This window comes from Lingula anatina, chromosome 3 (assembly GCF_051362555.1).
Source record: "Lingula anatina isolate TDL-2025a chromosome 3, LinAna3.0, whole genome shotgun sequence".
Taxonomy (NCBI): Eukaryota; Metazoa; Brachiopoda; class Lingulata; order Lingulida; family Lingulidae; genus Lingula; species Lingula anatina.
This window is the reverse complement of record NC_141769.1, coordinates 28,009,130-28,027,757: the sequence shown is the minus strand read 5'-3', so window position 1 is coordinate 28,027,757 and position 18,628 is coordinate 28,009,130. Positions and strand designations below refer to the sequence as shown.

The window sequence follows — 18,628 nt, the reverse complement described above, 5'->3', positions numbered from 1 at the left end:
TCGCATTCACAACATATGATCCACTGCTTAACTGATCCGCGGACTTATATGTGTGACCCCGCTTTAAAGCATTGCCGCCTAAACCCCTTATGGTCAACCAGCCCCCTCAAGCAACCTCAATGCACGGGCCTAGCAATTAGCCGAGATTTAATCAGTGTAATATCGAGGCCCCTGCAGGCCTAGTGCATATGGTAGGCGGAGAGACCTTGAGAGAGTCAGTGGCATCGCTTTCCAGTGGGGTCGGCCATTTTTGATGCCGATGCCGAGTTAGTCTGCGGATCATCTTTTCTAAATGCAGCTTAAGTATTTATGTATACAAATGTTTCTAATCGTTTTCGCATTCGTTTTTTTAACTGGACTAGCTATTTCACTCATTTAATCTAAAATGGATGAACGAAAGTGTGCGGGCGTGATTTCTCGTCCATAATGCTTATTCCGGAGCAAGCAAAACATACAAGACAATAGATACAAGTACAATAGATATTCGGATTAATCAAAATATACCCTTGCTTGTGTACGGTAAAGAAGAGCCCAATTTTATTTTTGTAAATCACTTTTTATTGTTGGCAGAATTTCATATTCTTGAATTCCAATTCAAATTGAACCCTTAATATCTTTAAAGCTTTACACATGATTATGGCTTGAAACTTTGTTTAAAGATATTGTGTTTAGTGATTCCATTCGGCCCATAGGGGCAGAGATAGTACATAAATATAGTAAATATTATGGAGTAGAAAAGAGGTGTGCGAGATACAAATAAAGTTAATGTTGTACACATGAAAGTCCAGACTTCTTATGGTCTCTCTCCCATACATTAGTGACAAAAAATATGACTCCAAAGAGCCTGGGTTAACAGTAAAGTATCTCTCTACCAATAACAATCAGAATGATTATTCAACCGAGGATCTTATGAAGATCGCTTAGGAAAGAAATATGGAAATATTACTCAAAAGAATAAACAGAGTGATTATCAAAATATAACTTATATACAAAAGGCGTCAGGCAAATGGGTTGCAGAAAAAATAACAACATACGATAAATCCCTATGTTTGTGACGTAAAAAGTTTAATGTACAAGCACAACTGATCAACATGTAGCAGTGTTTCTGTATGCTGCCAAAACCTCTCCATCATATGCAATCTGGTTGGAATACTCAGTGGCAATTACCTTCAAAACGTCATCTCTGGTACAAGCATGGCCATTGCATGGGTTTGCCGGGAGTTCACCAGAATTCACTTTATTTTCTATCACCACAACGATGGTATCAACAGAAGCGCCAATGTGTGCTCCAGCCTTTATGACACCAATGACGGGTCCAGTGATAGGTGCGGCAATAACCAAGAACGCTTCAAGTTGTTCCTGTGTTGTGATGGAAGTACCAATACAGCTGAGTGGAATTCCGTCGTAGGCAGAGCGCAATGGAAAAGCAGCCTTGATGATCTTTAAGATGGAGAAATGGTCGGGAAGAAGGGCATTGAGATTCAGCGAGACTGCGTTCTCCAGCATCCTGTCCAGTGTCAAACCGTCGGTCACCCAATTCATGACCTTGGTCAAAATTGCGATGGAATAGTACAAATCACTCATTTCCGTCTTAGAATCTTTTAAAATGGCAATGAAATCTAATTGACTAGCCAGAATTGTACTCGAGGTGACCGTATCATTATTCCACGTAGCAAGGAAGTCAGAGATAACCTGTATTTGGGCAGCGTCACGGAGGAATGTGCACAAGGTGTCCTGGCAACTCGGGTCGTCTGCAATGGTGTTATCGTCGGTTCCAAGGAGATTGTATAGGGACACAGTGTTCCTTTTTATTTTTACGAAGAGGTCTTTCTCATCGATGAGAAGGGAATCTAGTTCTCCTTTTTTCTCTACAATGTTTATTTGTGCCTCGTTTAAGTTAGTTTCAAGCTCCACCAAATTTTCTTCTACGCTCTCACTTGACGAACCGATCACATATAAACAGAGTGCGGCGTTCATTGTACTGAATATGGCCCCTAGAGTAAGAACATCGGTTATCTTCAATTGACGTCCTCTCCAGTTCAACAAGTCAAAATTTCTAAAAGAAGACCACCCATTTTTTACTCCTTGCGTGAATGTCACTTTTTTGGCAGGCACGTCCCATTCGAAGCGCTTCAGGTTACCGTCCGGCAACTCGGGGGCTGCCGCTTTAACCTTTGCGACATAGTCGTCGAACTCTGCGTCTGTGAGAGTTTTTGCGTTTTCAATGAACTTTCCTAAAATCAAGAACAAATACAAAGTTTAAATGATGTAGGTCTGTTTAGTTTCCATTTTTTCCACAATTATTATAATTTGTATTATAATTTTAGGATATGCATCTAATAAAGTGAATTTGTGACATACATGCACGTTGAAAAATTAGTGTTCCTGACAAATTCTACAAACCAGGGAAAGTACATATTATATTTCAAACTAATCTTTTAAGCCTTACCAGTTGAGCCAGCTTTGTTCAATTTGTCAAGCAGGTCATGATTCGTAGTCTTTAACCTGTCGTATGCATTTACCGCCGCAAGGTCATTTCGGTTCAGAACGTCTACGCTTGGTCTCAACTGTCTTGGAAGATCACCTTGAGGTGTGTCAGTATCGAATTTGAAGTAATTATCTTGGTTTAAACGTTTTATTTTCCTGACAAAGTCAGCAACGTCTCCTGGTGAAAGACCTTCAGACCTGCTCAGGAATGCAGGAACGTAGCCCATTTGTTCCAGTGTGCGCAGGTAAATGGGGTCGTTTTGCTGAAGCCATGCAATTATTTTCCCTCTTTCAAAGTCAGCGCTATTCTGGAACTCTGCGGCCAAGGCTGCCTGGCCAGGAGTGGTCAAGTACTTCCAAAGCCGACCCACACTGGCGCGGCCACTAACTAAATGCAGGACCTTCATTGTGCCCAATTCTAATGACTCCTGCACGATGTAGAGTCCCCCTTGGCTGTTAAACGCAAGTGTTAGTCTGCCCTGGTCACTATCGATATCTACTACCTGATAGGATTGGCTTCTCGCGAGATCCGCTTGACGGGCAGATGTCACAATGTGTCTGGTGTGCAAAGCTACAAGCGGGATTGCTGTCATGATGGCAAACATTAAGTGGTCGCCCTGTTCTGAAGAGTCGATTTGGGAACCTGCAGCTGCCATTTTTTCTTGGATTCCGTTCAGGTAGGTTTCCATATCAATCTGAAAACGTATTCTAATCTCTGCGATCTTGTCGGTTGCCGAGTCGTAAAGATTCTCCCTTTCTACGACCGCGCTGATTGCCTTTAGTATGCCCATGAGACGAAGGTTGCTTGCTGTGAGCAGCTCCAAGTCTTTCTCGATCAGCTGTAGGTTAATGATGGCCTTTTCGTTGGTGGAATTCAATGTTGCCCACTCGACTTGTGTCTCCCGTGTCTCGTTCACCAACGTTGCAACTGTGGTGCGTTTAGCATTAATAGCCCTAACTCTGTTAAAAAATCAATTGCTTATTGAATTTTCGTAAATATTTAAGTTTCTAACAAGAGGAAAAATATAAAAGTTAGTTAGTATTGTGAGGTCACTGATCTGTCTAGAGCTCAGAAAATTTAACCTGCCTGAGCAATATTTAAATATCATTTGTGTCCAGATCTACGCTTCAGTTACCTGAATATCAATATAGGGACGGTAAGAAAAGATGAAGTGGAATTTGAATAATTTCATTTGGATGTGTATTTTAAGGCTGATTTATTTGGTTTTGTTTATCTCAAGGTTTGGGACTCCCTTGATATCACCACAAAATACATGTGCTGAGTATTGAACATGACGCACAGATCTGGTACCAACATTCAAGAGTGTGACATGCACCAAGATATTGTAAATGTTCCAAATATAGGAACAAAGTATAAACTTACCTTTCACAAGCTTGGAGGGACAAACTGTTGCAGTTCGCCATGGTCGCTAGTTGAACTCCGAGACACAGCAAATCGTCCCAAAAATTGTCAAGCACGAATTTAAGACCCGCTTTTACAACTGCTGTAAAAAGGAAATAATATGTCGACTAAAAACCCAGTCATACCAAAATTAATTAGCAAACAGACTACAGAGTGAAAATAACTTAGCCTATATACATGAGGTGGGGTCATTCTGTAAAAATAAATTGGATAAACAGCGAAAGGGAGAAGAGTTGATGCAAGTCACACGGGAGTAAAACAGTTTTAAGAAATTTGCAAATCTCTGTATGTTTTCAAAATTGAAACAAAGAGCTTTCCAAAAATACTATACAGATGTTCCTATTTATAACCCGGTTACATGGTGTAATGAAACGGTAAAGATAAAGTTTCTTATGTTCAACACTACACACAATTTAATTTTGAGTAGAAACATTTTTACTTTTCCTATGTCCCAAGTTATCTGGTTTATTAAAAACTCGATTAAAAGAAACAAACACGATTAGAAAAAGTAGAAGTTATCTGATAAAAATTACATCTTTTCTCAATGTTATGGTGGGATTCATCGGCTGCTTCATATTCCAATGGCTGCACCTCACTATCAACAACTTTCTGCTGTACTAGGGCGGCCGAAACTCTAACTGCAATTGAAGATAGGTAAAAAAAATCCGTCGCCCACAATTTTCGTTTTAAATTTTAACTGCAACATAGCATCAAGGCGCATGCAAGAAATGTGGGGGTACTTTGCTTTTTCTATGAAGCATTCTTATCGAATTTAACAACCACCAAGAACGTTCACTGACAGATAGAAAAATTCTTAATATCGCCTCATAATTTACAGCTACTAATACAATACAGTAGGTCTAATTTTAAGAGTTAAGTAGATTATACGATAGATAGCGCCTGTTGAAATACTTTTTGCACAACCCACCTGGATGAATGTTTTGCACCAAAAGTAAAGCAGCCATCACTGCCCAAAGGCGCTGCATGGCGTTCTTTGATAGGCGGATCATAATTGCTGTTAAAAAAGGAGCAGATAAAAGGTTTTTGAATTAAAATACTAAAATTAAATTAAAATATCAAAATACATACTGATTTTATGTAGATTACGGATATGCATAACACGTGGTTATTCAACCCGAGATTTCATTCATAGTGTGTTTCTTTGCCTATAACTTGATTTTCTAACAGTTTTGTTAAAAAAGATATATATATATATATATATATATATATATATATATATATATATGTTTACTCACCTGTCACCAAATAAATACACTCTGTTCTTCTCTGGTCTCTCTTCCCAAAATCTTCTCTTCCTGATCCAAATTCCAGTCCTATTTATGTTCTTTTTCACACTCGTGGCCCCTTTTTATTTCTGCCAATTCCAGTGGACGGGAACGTGTGCGCTACCTCGAAGAGAAGATGAACTACCTTTATTCTTGAAGTTCATGTCACGGCAATCAATCATGTGACTACACTGTGCCCGCATGGGCAGTTGCCATGATAGGAGGGTGTTTGTGTGAGAAAGAGAGAGAGCAGACAAGTTAGTCTCGGAACACTGCTGTCAGATCGTGGGTAAAGCGTCAGATTATTTCTCACCTTCAGTGTTTGAGTAGTGCGTGAATGCACTGTACGATGACCGTGTAGTCAGCTAATAAAATTCATTTTTTTTACATATGTTACTGTAATCTGTAGTGCTTTTAGTATTCCACGATGTCCCAATGAACCCTCTGGTATACTATGATGTCTAGAGAATAAACACTGTTTTAGACTATTCTGCGGCGTATTTTCATTCTATGGAACGGCAGCTACAAACAGTTTCAGTCACTGGTATTTTAGTGGTGGTCCATTAATTCATTAACGGTTATTTGGTTAATTATTTGTATGTTTGTCTCTTTGATTGCAACATTATGCAAACAATTGTGGGTTAATTTTGATGAAAATTTCAAAACTGTTGGGAAAGCCCAAGAAACAAACAATCAGGCTTTAGTTGTGATCCAGAGATTAGCTAGCAAGTTAATAATTGATAAAGCCTGTTTGTCTGTTAGGAACATTATGCAAGAAGTTGCCGGTATAGGGGGATTTGGATAAACCTTTCACAATAGGTCAGCTATGGCTTAAGATTTTGGAGGTGGTTGATTTATTAAATAATTGTAATGAGAATTTAGTCAATGAAATATTTACTTAATGAATAAATAAATGATAGCAATGAGAAATGACTCCCCTTGGTGGAGGTTTACGCGATATGAATACTTTTTAGTTGTCATTACCTTTATATTCGAATGTCGCTAAATACTTTACTATCAATACCCCCATCTACAAATCAAAGAGAAAAGATGTATCCGAGAATGGTTCAGTAAATATACTGTAATGAAAGCGTAGCGGCCTATATTATATATATTTTGCGTAGCCTTCCTTAAAGACTCAAAATCGGCCGATGTCAGTCCACGTAAAGCCTAGGTCCCAACCGAACGTACGGGCTGCTACGTGTGGTCGACGGCCAAAAAAATGGGGAAAACTTGGGAGTTCGTGCGTGAGGAGCACGTCCATCGTGCGACTTTTGGAGGACGCAAACAGCACGTAGTAACTTTTCGTCATGATCAACAGCCGCTACGTGCGATCTAGCTACGTCCTAGCCGGACGCAAGGAACTAAAAAACCGTGCGTCCAAAATGTAGTTGGGACCTAGGCCTTAATTAAATCACAGCCTCAACACCACCCACTGGTACGTACTGTAGGTGACAAGGCAGTATAATCTGTTATATTGCATAAAAACGTTGTCCTTTGTACTTTAGTGCAGAAAGATTGACAGGTGCTTATTTATATTGACAGTGACTTGCTGTTAATGGTATTGGGGACATGACAACTACGAATTGGAAACGATTTATTGTAATCTGTATTTTCATAATTTCAGGTTGGTGCTTGCTAGTTGATAAAAAGTAAAGACGGTTATATTACGTGACTGCGAAGTCATTTCATCCCCGTTACTGTTTTTACACACGCTATTGGAAACAGAACCATTTTTGTTCTCAACAACTAAATAAATAAGACAACTTATCAAATTTAAAAGACCAAAAGACTTTTTAAAAAGGCCCAAAAAATTGCATTCGATTTCTTCCATGAGGTGGAGAAAGAGCATGGACTTGTAATAAACCTCAATATTTTTTTTAATTAAAAACGAACGAACGCCAGTCAGGTCTTAGAAGTGATCCACTTCATGTGCAGGCTATCCTGCAATACCGTTTTCAAGAGATTACAAGAACTGAAAATAGCTAAAATTGGCAGCGTTTTGAATTTCATTTTTCTAATACGGTATTGTTTTAGAATTCGGGTATTCTTTGATGTACCAAATAAAAAAACAAACACGACTTTAATACAAACACGAGTTTTGGGGCGTCTCTCGTGGAATACAAAAGCGAAAATGCACTACAGAGATAACTTTAAGAAGACTCTTTAACCGACCGCGAGTGGATAGAATTTGAATGACACATAGTGAATCTGAAAGACAGGTATTCATACAGGTACGGTACCACTTAAATTAGCCATATAAAACAAAACAAAGACAAATGTCTGCATACCACAGTACCTGTATGCTCCAAGTGAAGGTATCCACTATTCTTCAGTATTCAAGGTCCTCTTCTTTAATTTGGCCAATCGTTGTTGCTGGTCCTTTTATACTCTTTGGGGCATTGAGGCATTACTCACGTAATGTTTACCTTGAACACCAATCGTGCCACTGAGCCTAGCGCATCACACAATTTCCGGTTAATCCAATGTCCAGAAAAAATATTTTTTCTAATATCCAAATGGCATGATGCTGTTCTTACTAAATGGGAATAAAACAAACAGCCCTGACGTGTTTCCAACAACTGTTTGATAGTGGAAAAGTATGTCACCGTACGTGTAAACATATTGTAAACATATTATCCTTACATAATATGAAATCCATTTCCATTTTGGAAATGGGGATATGACCTTTTCAGCATTGATTTTTCATGTATGCAACTATTTAGAAATATTTTGTCCTTTTTTATTTATTCTGTATATAATACCAGCAATGAATATGGAACAGGGTAATGGTTTTGGTGCAATGTCTGCATGGTATTGAAATAAATTTGAAGGCATCTGAGGAAGTAGCATATATACTGTAAATAATTCGCCCCATGAATTACGTGTATATCGATTTATAACAGATCAACTTAGAAAATGCAATTTTTTTTTTTTGAAATGGGAATTTATCTCTGATTTGTGATTAATATATTCGTTTGTTTTTAGTAAGAGAATATCTAAAGTAATTAATAACAAAAAGACGTTGATGCAAAATAACGTTTTCCTCTGTCACTCTTTACCTTCCCTCCACAATTGTTTGTCCTCAAGTTATTTTGCATAAAGAATTAATATCATTTAATAGTAATATGAACACACTATCTCAACCATGCCCTACAACACGACACTACCTGTCCGTTTTCTTTGTGCATATCTTACATCAATTCACTATTGTGTTTAAAATCAAATACAAATTCAAGTTTGCGTATCATACTCTAGATCTCACTTTGACAAAGACCAATTAAGTCTCTGCAAGTAATGTGCCCCAGATTTTGTGGACTTTATTTAATGAAATCAATCTCATTCTAAAAATAATCAAAATGCATCCGTGCGAATAGGCCTATGTTTGCCTGACATCCTGTAATTAATGCTGCTACAGTATCACTTTGATCAAGCCTTGAGAAAGACAGTATACGTCAAAATAAAACCATAGACAGTTGAAGGGATAACAACGCTTTGTATAAGATTCATATCTCTGATAAATAAATTGTAAACAACTCAAGGAAATATAGTGAATCCCATTTTCCACCAAAACGGCGGTTATCGCATTTACTCTGATATCTGTGCTTGCCATTGGACTACGTGAACCTTCACAGATGGCTATCCTCCGTTAAAATCTCTTAAGAGATTATTACAAAAACCAAACTTTAAAAAAAATGGACTAACTTTGAAAGTCGGGGCGGATTCATTAATCATTGGTAAGTATGGGAAAATTGTCTTTTACCCCATTAAAATCCGTTTTATTGCACTTTTCCCACCAAAGTGAACAATTGTTTTCCCTTTAACTGCATAGCTTAAATAATGTGTCGTGCCTAAAGGACATTAGGACAAAGTCCAGCGAAAGCGCCATTGAAAATGACCATAGGTCACTCAGTCTTTCAAGACACCCTCATCAAAAATAGAGGTGACGCACTAGTTATCGGAGTCCATGACGTACACAAAAAAGACGCAAATTTTGCCTATTGTTCAATTAAAACACAATTGCCAGGTTTACAATAGAAAAAGTGAAAATAAACTTACAATTATTGATGTGGCAATTGATGATTCATAAATGACATCTGTTGTTTACTGAATTCCCTGAGTTCCCTGCCCTAGGACTTGTATTCTCAGGACGCGAGCTCCTGTCGCACCGGTGGTATAAATAACAAGCTAATAAGGGACTATTTTCATTAAAGCCGTCGGTCTACTTAGATTGATCCAACTCCAGGGGACTCTCGCTGAATGCAATCAGTTTCACGGCTTAACATGTCTCCTCCTGGCGTTGAGCAGAATACTAAAAAAGTTGGTGATTATTCAAGTACGTTGAAAACAAGGAGTGTGTTGAATCGATCGGATAGAGACGGATAGTTTTAATGAAAATAGGCCCTCAGTCTGCTATTTATACCACTCTACCTAGACCGATGGTTTTTAATGGAACAAAGCCCTTGGTCTTTTTATACCACCGTTGTGGCAGGAGCGTACGTCCAAGTCCTGCGAATACAAGTCCTAGGACAAGGAATGGAAAGCACTAGGGCATACGTTACTAATATTCGTTATCCGCAGAAGGATATCTCCCAAGAAATTCAAGCCCTACGCTTTCGATTTAAGTCATGAGGTAGCGTAACTGGCATATTAGTATGACAGACTGTGGCATCAGTGAATGCTTTAGTAGTGATTGCAGGCTAGTGTATTGATTGCGTCCGCCTCGTGTTTTGTTCGTTTTTTTTTTTTTTTTTTTTTTTCGAAGTTTCTTTCGCATATCCGCTCACCTGTCTTAGAGTTCACTCGTTTGAGCACTACGTTTGTGGAAGGATGCGGGTCTCTTTGTTGTCTTAAAATAAGACACATTATAAATTTTTTTTCAGTAATAATAAGAAATTGCATATACTGGTACAGTACTTCCCCCAGACTATCAGTGTTTACTTCATAAATTATAATCACTGACGTTACTAAACGTGAAGTTGCAAGCACTGGTGTCAGATTACTGTGGTGTAAAAATCTGCCGCAAACTAAAAGTTTGAGAAAACAAGTTTGCTGGAATTTGCAATAAATGATTTATTGCTGCTTTTTGGCAGCAATATTGCAGCAAATTTGCCAAAAAGAATTGCAGTTTCCAGCAATACTGCAGCAATATTGTAGCATTTTCGCTACATATGTGCAGCAGGTCTGATATTTTGCTAAGGGAATAATTTTAAGATGCGTCTCCTTAGTGAAAAAGATTTTTGACCATGTAGTTTTAGAGGATTAGACAACATCCTACTTACTCATCGTGGCTGATTATTTTAGTATGGTTAGCTTATTAATTGGATGTACAATCAGTAACTTTTTGTGAAATATCAATCTAAAGTTGAATAAATTATGGGTAATAGCTTGATTTTCTGTATCATTTTTCGTATTGCATAAGGGGTGATGCTTTATTGGTAGGGGAGTATATTTATCGTCAATAAAGGCTGTAATCTTGTAAAATGAACTGGTACTTTTGCGACTAACAAAACTGAAATAAATCAGATTATGTTGACCTACATGTAATTTTCGAAGATGTTCATTTCCCTGACACTTTCAAATAATAGAACGTCTCTGCTTGTTATGAATAGAACCCCATTTCACAACTTGAAGGCGCCAATTAGTTCTGATCGGTTTAAACTTTGCTTCGGCTTCGTGAACAGGGGCTCTGCTGCAAAATTGTCACATACTTACTTACAAATGTACCAGTGTCATTGTTCGATCCAAGCTGCGCAGTTGAAGAAAAAACATTTAAAATAAAATTTTTCACCGCTTTAAAACGTTGTGTATACCGATGAGATTGTAAGAGGGTGTGCGAACTATACTCTGCATAAGGAAAATCCCATTTTTATACTGACCCCCAAACAACGAAGACTTATTTGAAGAATAGATATGTATTTTAAAAAATAAGTTGAAGAAAGACAATATGCGTGCTTCTACCAAGCACACGTACATGTAACTTACATGTTTCCCATTGTATGTTATAATTAAACATATACAATAACAAAACAATAAAAGTGCAACAGTACCAATAAGTACAGTTTCAGTGATCATTTCTCTGGTATATTAGTGGCATATCGTTTAGGATTAAAGCTCTTTGCACAATTTAACAAGAGCATAAATGAACAATTTTGAAAACTGCGCATATCTATTACAAATGGAGTGCTTTTAATCAAATCCTCCTTCATTTAATCAAATAAAATTAGCAGCAGAAATTATCCAAATGATATCCTAAAGGCTTTTTTCAAAGATTTTTGCATAGCTTCCATTGCGGCTTTGGCTTTGGCAATTGCTTCAGCTTGGGCTGCAGCTAGTGCTTGGGCTGCGGCTTGAGCCTGGGCTGCAGCTAGTGCTTGGGCTGCGGCTTGAGCTTGGGCTGCGGCTTGAGCCTGGGCTGCGGCTTGCGCCTGGGCTTCTGCTTGAGCCTGGGCTTCGGCTTGAGCAGCCGATTCTGCATTAGTGCAAGAGGCGCTATTTCTATGTGCTGTCAAATCCTCGCCATCATACGATGTCTCGTCTGGATATTCGGCGGCAATCACCTTCAACACGTCTTCTCTGGTACAAGCTTGACCATTGCATGGGTCTGCAGGGAGATCGCCAGAAGCCACTTTGTTTTGAATAAGCGTAACGATCGTATCAACGGAAACTCCCAAGAGCTTACCAGTCTTGATGTCATCAACAACATCGCCAGTTATAGGAGCTGCTTCGACCAGGTATGCTTCAAGTTCTGCCTGTGTAGTAATTGAACCACCAATACAGCCGAGAGGAATTCCATCGTAATTCTCGAGAGATGGAAAGGCAACCTTGATTACTGTCAAAACTGAAAACTTGTCCGGAATGCGGGCGTCGAGATTCAGCGTGACTGCGTTCTCAAGCATCCTGTCTAGTGTCAGGCCGTCGGTCACCCAATTTATAACGTTGGTGGTGACTGTGGCAGAGTTGTATAGGTCAATCATTTCCGTCTTTGATTCGGTGAGAGCTGCCATAAAAGCCAACTGACTGACCAGAATAGTCCCAGATGTGACGGTATCATTATTCCACGTAGAAAGGAAATCGGCGATAACCTGGATTTGGGCAGCGTCACGGAGGAATGTGCACAAGGTGTCCTGGCAACTTGGGTCGTCTGCAATGGTGTTATCGGTGGTACTAAAGAGATTGTACAAAGACACGGTGTTATTCTTGATTTTTGAGTAGAGGTCTTGCTCCTCCACAAGAAGAGCTTCCAGCTCTGCCTGTTTCTGCTCTACGCTAGCCTTGGCCTCATCGAGTTTGCCATCGATTTCTATGATTTTTTCTTCTACACTTTTGGTTGACGAAATGGTCATGTACAAACAAAGCGCGACGTTCAGGCTTCCACCTATGGTTCCCATGGTAAGAACACTGCTTATCTTCACTTGACGTCCTCTCCAGTTAAACAAGTTAAAGTTTCTAAAGGACGACCACCCATTTTTGATACTTTGCGTGAATGTTACTTTTTTGGCAGGCACGTCCCAGTCGAAGTGCTTGAGATTGCCGTCGGGTAACTCGGGGGCTGCTGCTTTCACTTTTGAGGCGTAGGCGTCGAACTCAGCGTCTGTGAGAGTTTTGGAGTTTTCTAAGAACTTTCCTGAAACGATCAACAAATAAAAAATTGAATTTTAGTACAGGTGAAACTATCTATCGGGGATGTGTTAAGTGTCGTTTTAAACTATTTGCAATGAGCAACTTTGGTTCTGCTGTTACACATCGCACTCCGTAATCGGTAAATCCTGTTGAATTAATTCAAACAAGGTGCAGTCGATGTTGCAATTCAAACTTTTATATTCACCCATCTGTTTGGCCTCGCCTGTCGCCCTATTTTAAAAGGCTTGCTTAACTGTGATGCGCCACAAAACTTAAGATAATTTTTAGCTTTGAATATTTGACTATGAGGTTTTAAATACACATAATTCGGACTAAATGGTAAAGGAAATGACACATCCGATTATTAAAAGTACGAGAAGTCAACCCACATTAAGATATGCAAATTCCAAGATGCTTTATCTAAATAATTATGGATCTATTACCTGTAGCACCGGCTTTATTCAAATTGTCTAGTAGGTCGGGGTGTGTAGTCTTCAATCTGTTGTATGCATTGACCACAGCAATGTCATTAGGGTTAAGCATGTCTAGGCCTACTTTCATATTCTTTGGAAGATCAGCTTCAGGGATATCGACATCGTACTTGTAGAACTTATCTTGATCTAAGACTGCCGCTTTCTTCACAAAGTCATCTAACTCTGTATTTGAAAGACCCTCTGTTCTACTCAGGAAAGCAGTAACGTATCCCTTTTGTTTTAGTGTGTTGAGGTAGTCGGCATTATTTTGCTGAAGCCAGGCGATTTTTTTGCCTCTCTCAAAGTCAAAGCTTTCAAGAAACTCGGACACCATGGCGGACTGTCCAGCTGGCGTCATAAACTTCCAGAACCGTCCAACTTTTCCGCTGTCACTGACCGATTGCAGAACCTTCAGTTTACCCAATTCTGGAGAATCCTGCACGACGTAAAGTCGCCCCTCTGGGTTATACGCAAGTTTCATCTTGCCATTGCCACCAACAATATCTACCACCTGATAGGATTGACTCCTCGAGAGAATAGCTTGACGGGCAGATGTCACAATGTGGCTGGTGTGCAGAGCTACAAGAGGGACTGCCGTCATGATAGCAAACATAACGTAGTCGTGGTGTTTTAGAGAATCGACTTGTGAACCCACAGACGTCAGTGTTGCTTTGATGCCGTTCAAGTAGGTTTCCATCTCAATCTGGTACCGTATTCTGATCTCTGTAACATTATCGGTGGCCGAGTCGTAGACAGTGTCGTTTTCTTCTACCACGCTGATCGCCTTAAGTATGCCCATGAGACGAAGATTGCTGGCTGTGACCAGTTCCAAGTCTTTCTCGACCAGCTGTAGATTAGTGATGGCTTTTTCGTCAGTGGAATTCAATGTTGCCCACTCGACTTGCGTCTCCAGTGTCTCGTTTACTAAGGTCGCTATCTGGTCGCGTTTAGTTTCCAAATCCTTTAACCTGAAGTAGAAATCTTATTATTTAGTTCTGCATGAAATAGATCAGTGTGCATGCGCACATTCCTCTTCCTGTTATGGTTGGCAACATAGTTTTAAAAAATGATAAATTTAACCATGATAAAGCAGAAACAATTTACAATCAGGTCTATTTTACAACAAGAAAGGGCTTAAAGCCTTCCAAGCCAGAATTTTCCAAAAAACCCATATTAAACTAAATTTCTTGGGGCCAATGGAATTTTTGTACCGATTTAGCTACCGTTATTTACCTTTTCTTGCTGACACTCGCTATAACTATGTGACAATTTTCGAAAAAGCCAAAGAGCAAAATCCGCTTTAACTGTCCTCAAGAAGCAATGCATGATCTTAGAATGTTTTCAAAATCTTGGCTTGGGTCACTATAATTAGGACTGTTTAACTCTTACATATATAGTCGACTCTATTGTGTCACCTTTATCTTATTGGTCTTGGAGGTACTGGGGGTAGAGCACGATGAAATCATGCTATATAGGACTCACCTTTGGCAAGCTCCCGGTGATAAACTGTTGCAGTTTGCTAGAGTGGCTAAGTGAGACCCCAGGCACAGCAAATCGTCCCAAAAATTCTTAAACACGAATTTCAAACCAGCCCCAACAATAGCTGTAAGAGAGAGAGAGAGGCGTCTGTTATAAAGGAATACATCGAACCCTTTTCAAAGCGATATGAAAGCATGCGGTATGAAATCATCAAAGCTTTGGTGCAAAAAAAAAAAACTGAATGTAAAACTATAGACAAAACTGACAAGTCTAATAATATACTGTACTTACATCTTTTCTGGATGCTGTGATTTGATTCATCAGCTTTGTTATCTTCTAATGACCGCATTTCATCATAAGCCTCTCTTCGCTGTACTCTGATGGCGTAACCAATGGCTGAAATTGAGAACCGGCTACTTCGTCAGCAAAAAATATGGGGGCGAACCATGCATACCAATATGTTATCATTTCTATAAAATATAGCAGTAAGCGGATCTTTACGATCAACATATACTCTGAAAATTTTTAATAAGCGGAGAAGAACATTCTGAAAGTGAATCAGAGACAAAACTGTAAATCTCAGACAAAAAGGAAATAATATTTCGACAAAATGCATGTTTATTGAATTACATCACAGCGCCAGTTCTTAGTATTTAATTGACCCACCTGGATGAACGTTTTGCACTAGTAGCAGAGCCGTCATCACGGCCCAAAGGCACAATTTCGTATTTGACAGGCGCACCATGACTGTCTGAAAGCAAAAATTTAATGAATGTGATGAATTATACCATATATTAAGAATTAAAAGGCGTGTAGTTAGGGGGAGGTTTAATAACGGCTGCAAATCTAGAAAATATACAAGTATAATAACTCAATCTCGACGTGCACGGTCACTGTTGTCTCAAAAAGGAGTTAATGAAAATTATATATGGATTTATGGCCATGAATTTATGTTCAATAGTGAAATAGCCACGTTATAATGAGATTCAAAATGTCCCCATTTAATTACAGTAACTGTTGAGCATATTTTGATTTATCCAATATGACAAAGGTAATAGTACCCTGAATACGATCACTAAAAAGTATGTTTTAGATGTGAGAGACGCAATGCAACTCACACTCGTAATTACGCTTGCTAAGATTTATTTAACTCTGAGCACTTTTGACAATTTTTTAATAAAATATAACTGTGCATATTTTACAGAAAAAATATACAACAAGCTATTTTCTACAATTATTGCTAAATACCGTAATAGCATTTTCGGGCTTATCCATTTAACAGAAAAGCGCGGAATAAGCTCTCTGCATTGTATTCAATCTGTGCTAGGTTTACAATGTACACGTGAGTACATGTAGCCTCGTTAACGAATGTCAAGTGCAACGGTCCTACAGGTACAGGTACTTGGCCGCAAAACATTCGATCGGAACAATATCGTTAAAAATGCTAAAACTAGCATCGGATATGTTTTCATTTTCATGATCTCGGCTAGGACGCACCAAACGTTTGGTTGGCCCTACATTTTAGTACATGTAAGAGCAACAACACGTCTCATCCTTTCGTGGAATTCGAAAGAAAAAAAGTACTTCGTGTACAGTACATGCACTGGGGTATCTTTTAGAAAACGCTTTAACCGACTGCGAGTTTTATGGAACAAATTGTTTGAATGGAATTGAAATATCCCGAATCTGAAAGCTAATATTTATTTTCCATCCGTTGCTTTAATATCGAGATATCCAAACGCTCATTTTAATTTTGCCGTATAAACTTATCCATAACAAACCAATTAAGGACAAATTACATGTGTGCCTACCTGTATTAAGGTGAAGGTATCTAGTATTCTCCAGTATTCAGTCTTCTCTTCTTTTCTTTGGTCAATTTTCTGTTCCTGACCCAAAGGACACTGTCCTTTATATACTCTTCGGCCACCAGTTGTCAGGCATTACTCACGACGTCACGCAAAACTGTTGCCTTGACTACCACTTGCCCAAATTTAGCAGAGCGCATCACACAATTTCCGGTCATCTCATTGTCCAGAAAAAAGATACGTAAACATATTTTCCTACTAACCGAATGGCATGTTGTTCTAGCTTAACCGGAACTTAACAAATAGTTCTGTAAGATGGGTGTGTGGTGAAAGTACCAGTGTATTGTTCCCGTACATGAAAACATATTTTTCCTACACGATATGAAATTCATTTCTATCTTGCAAGGGAAGAAATGAAATGTAAAATGTCTGTATAGTATTGTAAAAAATATTGAAGATGTCTGAGCAGTGGGAAATACATGTAGGATCGCACACTGTATATCTTTGTGCCCCATAAATTAGATTGTTTAAATGAAAGTTCAACCGAAAATATTCAGGAATTTATTTTTAGAATTAGAGTTTATGTATTTTTAAATTTATCTAATCATTTGTTTTCATAAAATATATAAGATAAGAAATAAAAAGGTCGTGGATAACATAATATTTTTTCCTTCCTTAAACTTTCCTCCACATTGATTTGTCTTCAAGTTATTTTTATAAAAAAATTGATATAATTTAATAGCGATAATGAAATACTATTCCAATTATGCCCAACAACACGTTGCTGCGTATGCCTTTCCTTGTGCGTGGTTTAGATCAATTTACTTTTGTGTTTAAAATCAAACACAAATTCAAGTTTGCGCATTGTACTCCACCGGCAGATCTGACTTTGACAAACACCAATTAAGTCTTTGGTAGTAAACTGCTCCCGATTAAACCACTTTGTGGACTAAATTTAATTAAATCTTATGCTAAAAATAATCAAAATGACATCCGTGCAAGTTTGTGTTCTCTCGACATTCTATTTTTAATACTACTATCACTTTGATCAAGCTGTAATAACCTCAACATACGTGAAAATAAAACTATAAATAGTTACTAACTGAAATCTTACATGTATTCTATAAGGTCAATGTCCGACGAAAAGGTCATTAAAAATTACCAGAGGGTACTCAGTCTTTTAAGACACCCCACAGTAACTAGTAATCGTGGTAGGTGACGCACATCACGAAAGGTCATAAACTTTGCCGAATGGTCAATCACCACATATATTACTGTCAGATGCACAATGGGGTCAGTGTGTTTCATCACGCGATTATTATGTCACGGCGCTTCATGATTGACAAATGACTGGTGCTGTAATCTGATACTTTATTATTCTTGTCTGTTATTGTTACCACCATCCCGAAGGAAGACAGAGGATTTCGAGATCGGAGCCGGACCTGCGTTGTGGCTTTTGTCCACGCCACGCGGAGTGGTTCGATGACCGTGGGCGTGAGTTAAAGTGGAAGTTTTAACGCTCAGCGTGTTCGTAAAAGATTTAGCCTCCGTGTGGAATGATCAAAAGAAAAAATACAGGACATTTTGTCCACGACTTTTCGCGATTTTGCCAGAAATTGTTCAATATATTTAACTTGCATCTAAAACAAAGAAATTTAAATGTATATGCATCGTATTTAAATATTTATAGCTTTTTAATGTTATTCTTGAATGTCAGAGATAAATGGGAGTGTTTTTATTTTGTTTTATAGTCTTTTTTGTTATAATATCTGCATGGTCCCGGAAAAGAATTGAAGGAATATAAGGGGTAGAAATAAGCATCATTTATTCTTCTGACCCATACATTTTTATATGTATATACTGCTTCGACCTAAAACATGCGACAGATTTTTAGAACCAAAATTATCATTTGTCTTTTTTTTTTTGTGATTTATTCTTCTTTGTTTCTTTTTTTTAGGAAAATATCTAAGATAACTCCACCCATGCCAACAGATAATTTACTATGAACGTTCTTCTTTTTATCATCATTTTCAATACTTTAATTATCGTATC

The 18,628-nt window shown here is 38.4% G+C and overlaps 2 protein-coding genes across 4 annotated transcripts; both read right to left on the bottom strand.

The window, feature by feature from the left end:
* Positions 1 to 89: 89 nt before the first annotated feature.
* Positions 90 to 9,936, bottom strand: LOC106167911 (uncharacterized). Of its 2 annotated transcripts, XM_087008577.1 has the most exons (7): positions 7,496 to 9,936; positions 5,167 to 5,320; positions 4,839 to 4,925; positions 4,444 to 4,548; positions 3,872 to 3,992; positions 2,450 to 3,447; positions 90 to 2,234 (listed from the first exon to the last, which is right to left on the bottom strand). In XM_087008577.1, the coding sequence occupies exons 3-7, from the start codon at positions 4,918 to 4,920 to the stop codon at positions 1,087 to 1,089; spliced, it is 2,454 nt and encodes an 817-aa protein (XP_086864703.1). In that variant the 5' UTR covers positions 4,921 to 4,925; positions 5,167 to 5,320; positions 7,496 to 9,936; the 3' UTR covers positions 90 to 1,086. The 2 variants fall into 2 exon arrangements, with proteins under 2 accessions (XP_086864703.1, XP_086864704.1); XM_087008578.1 differs by lacking the exons at positions 4,444 to 4,548; positions 4,839 to 4,925; positions 7,496 to 9,936 and having other exon boundaries at positions 5,167 to 5,998.
* Positions 9,937 to 11,092: 1,156 nt separating this feature from the next.
* LOC106167265 (uncharacterized) lies at positions 11,093 to 16,768 on the bottom strand. 2 transcript variants are annotated; one of them, XM_013545995.3, is made up of 6 exons: positions 16,583 to 16,768; positions 15,438 to 15,522; positions 15,063 to 15,167; positions 14,775 to 14,895; positions 13,263 to 14,260; positions 11,093 to 12,823 (listed from the first exon to the last, which is right to left on the bottom strand). In XM_013545995.3, the coding sequence occupies exons 2-6, from the start codon at positions 15,514 to 15,516 to the stop codon at positions 11,433 to 11,435; spliced, it is 2,694 nt and encodes an 897-aa protein (XP_013401449.3). In that variant the 5' UTR covers positions 15,517 to 15,522; positions 16,583 to 16,768; the 3' UTR covers positions 11,093 to 11,432. The 2 variants fall into 2 exon arrangements, with proteins under 2 accessions (XP_013401449.3, XP_086864701.1); XM_087008575.1 differs by lacking the exon at positions 14,775 to 14,895.
* Between the last annotated feature and the right edge of the window lie 1,860 nt (positions 16,769 to 18,628).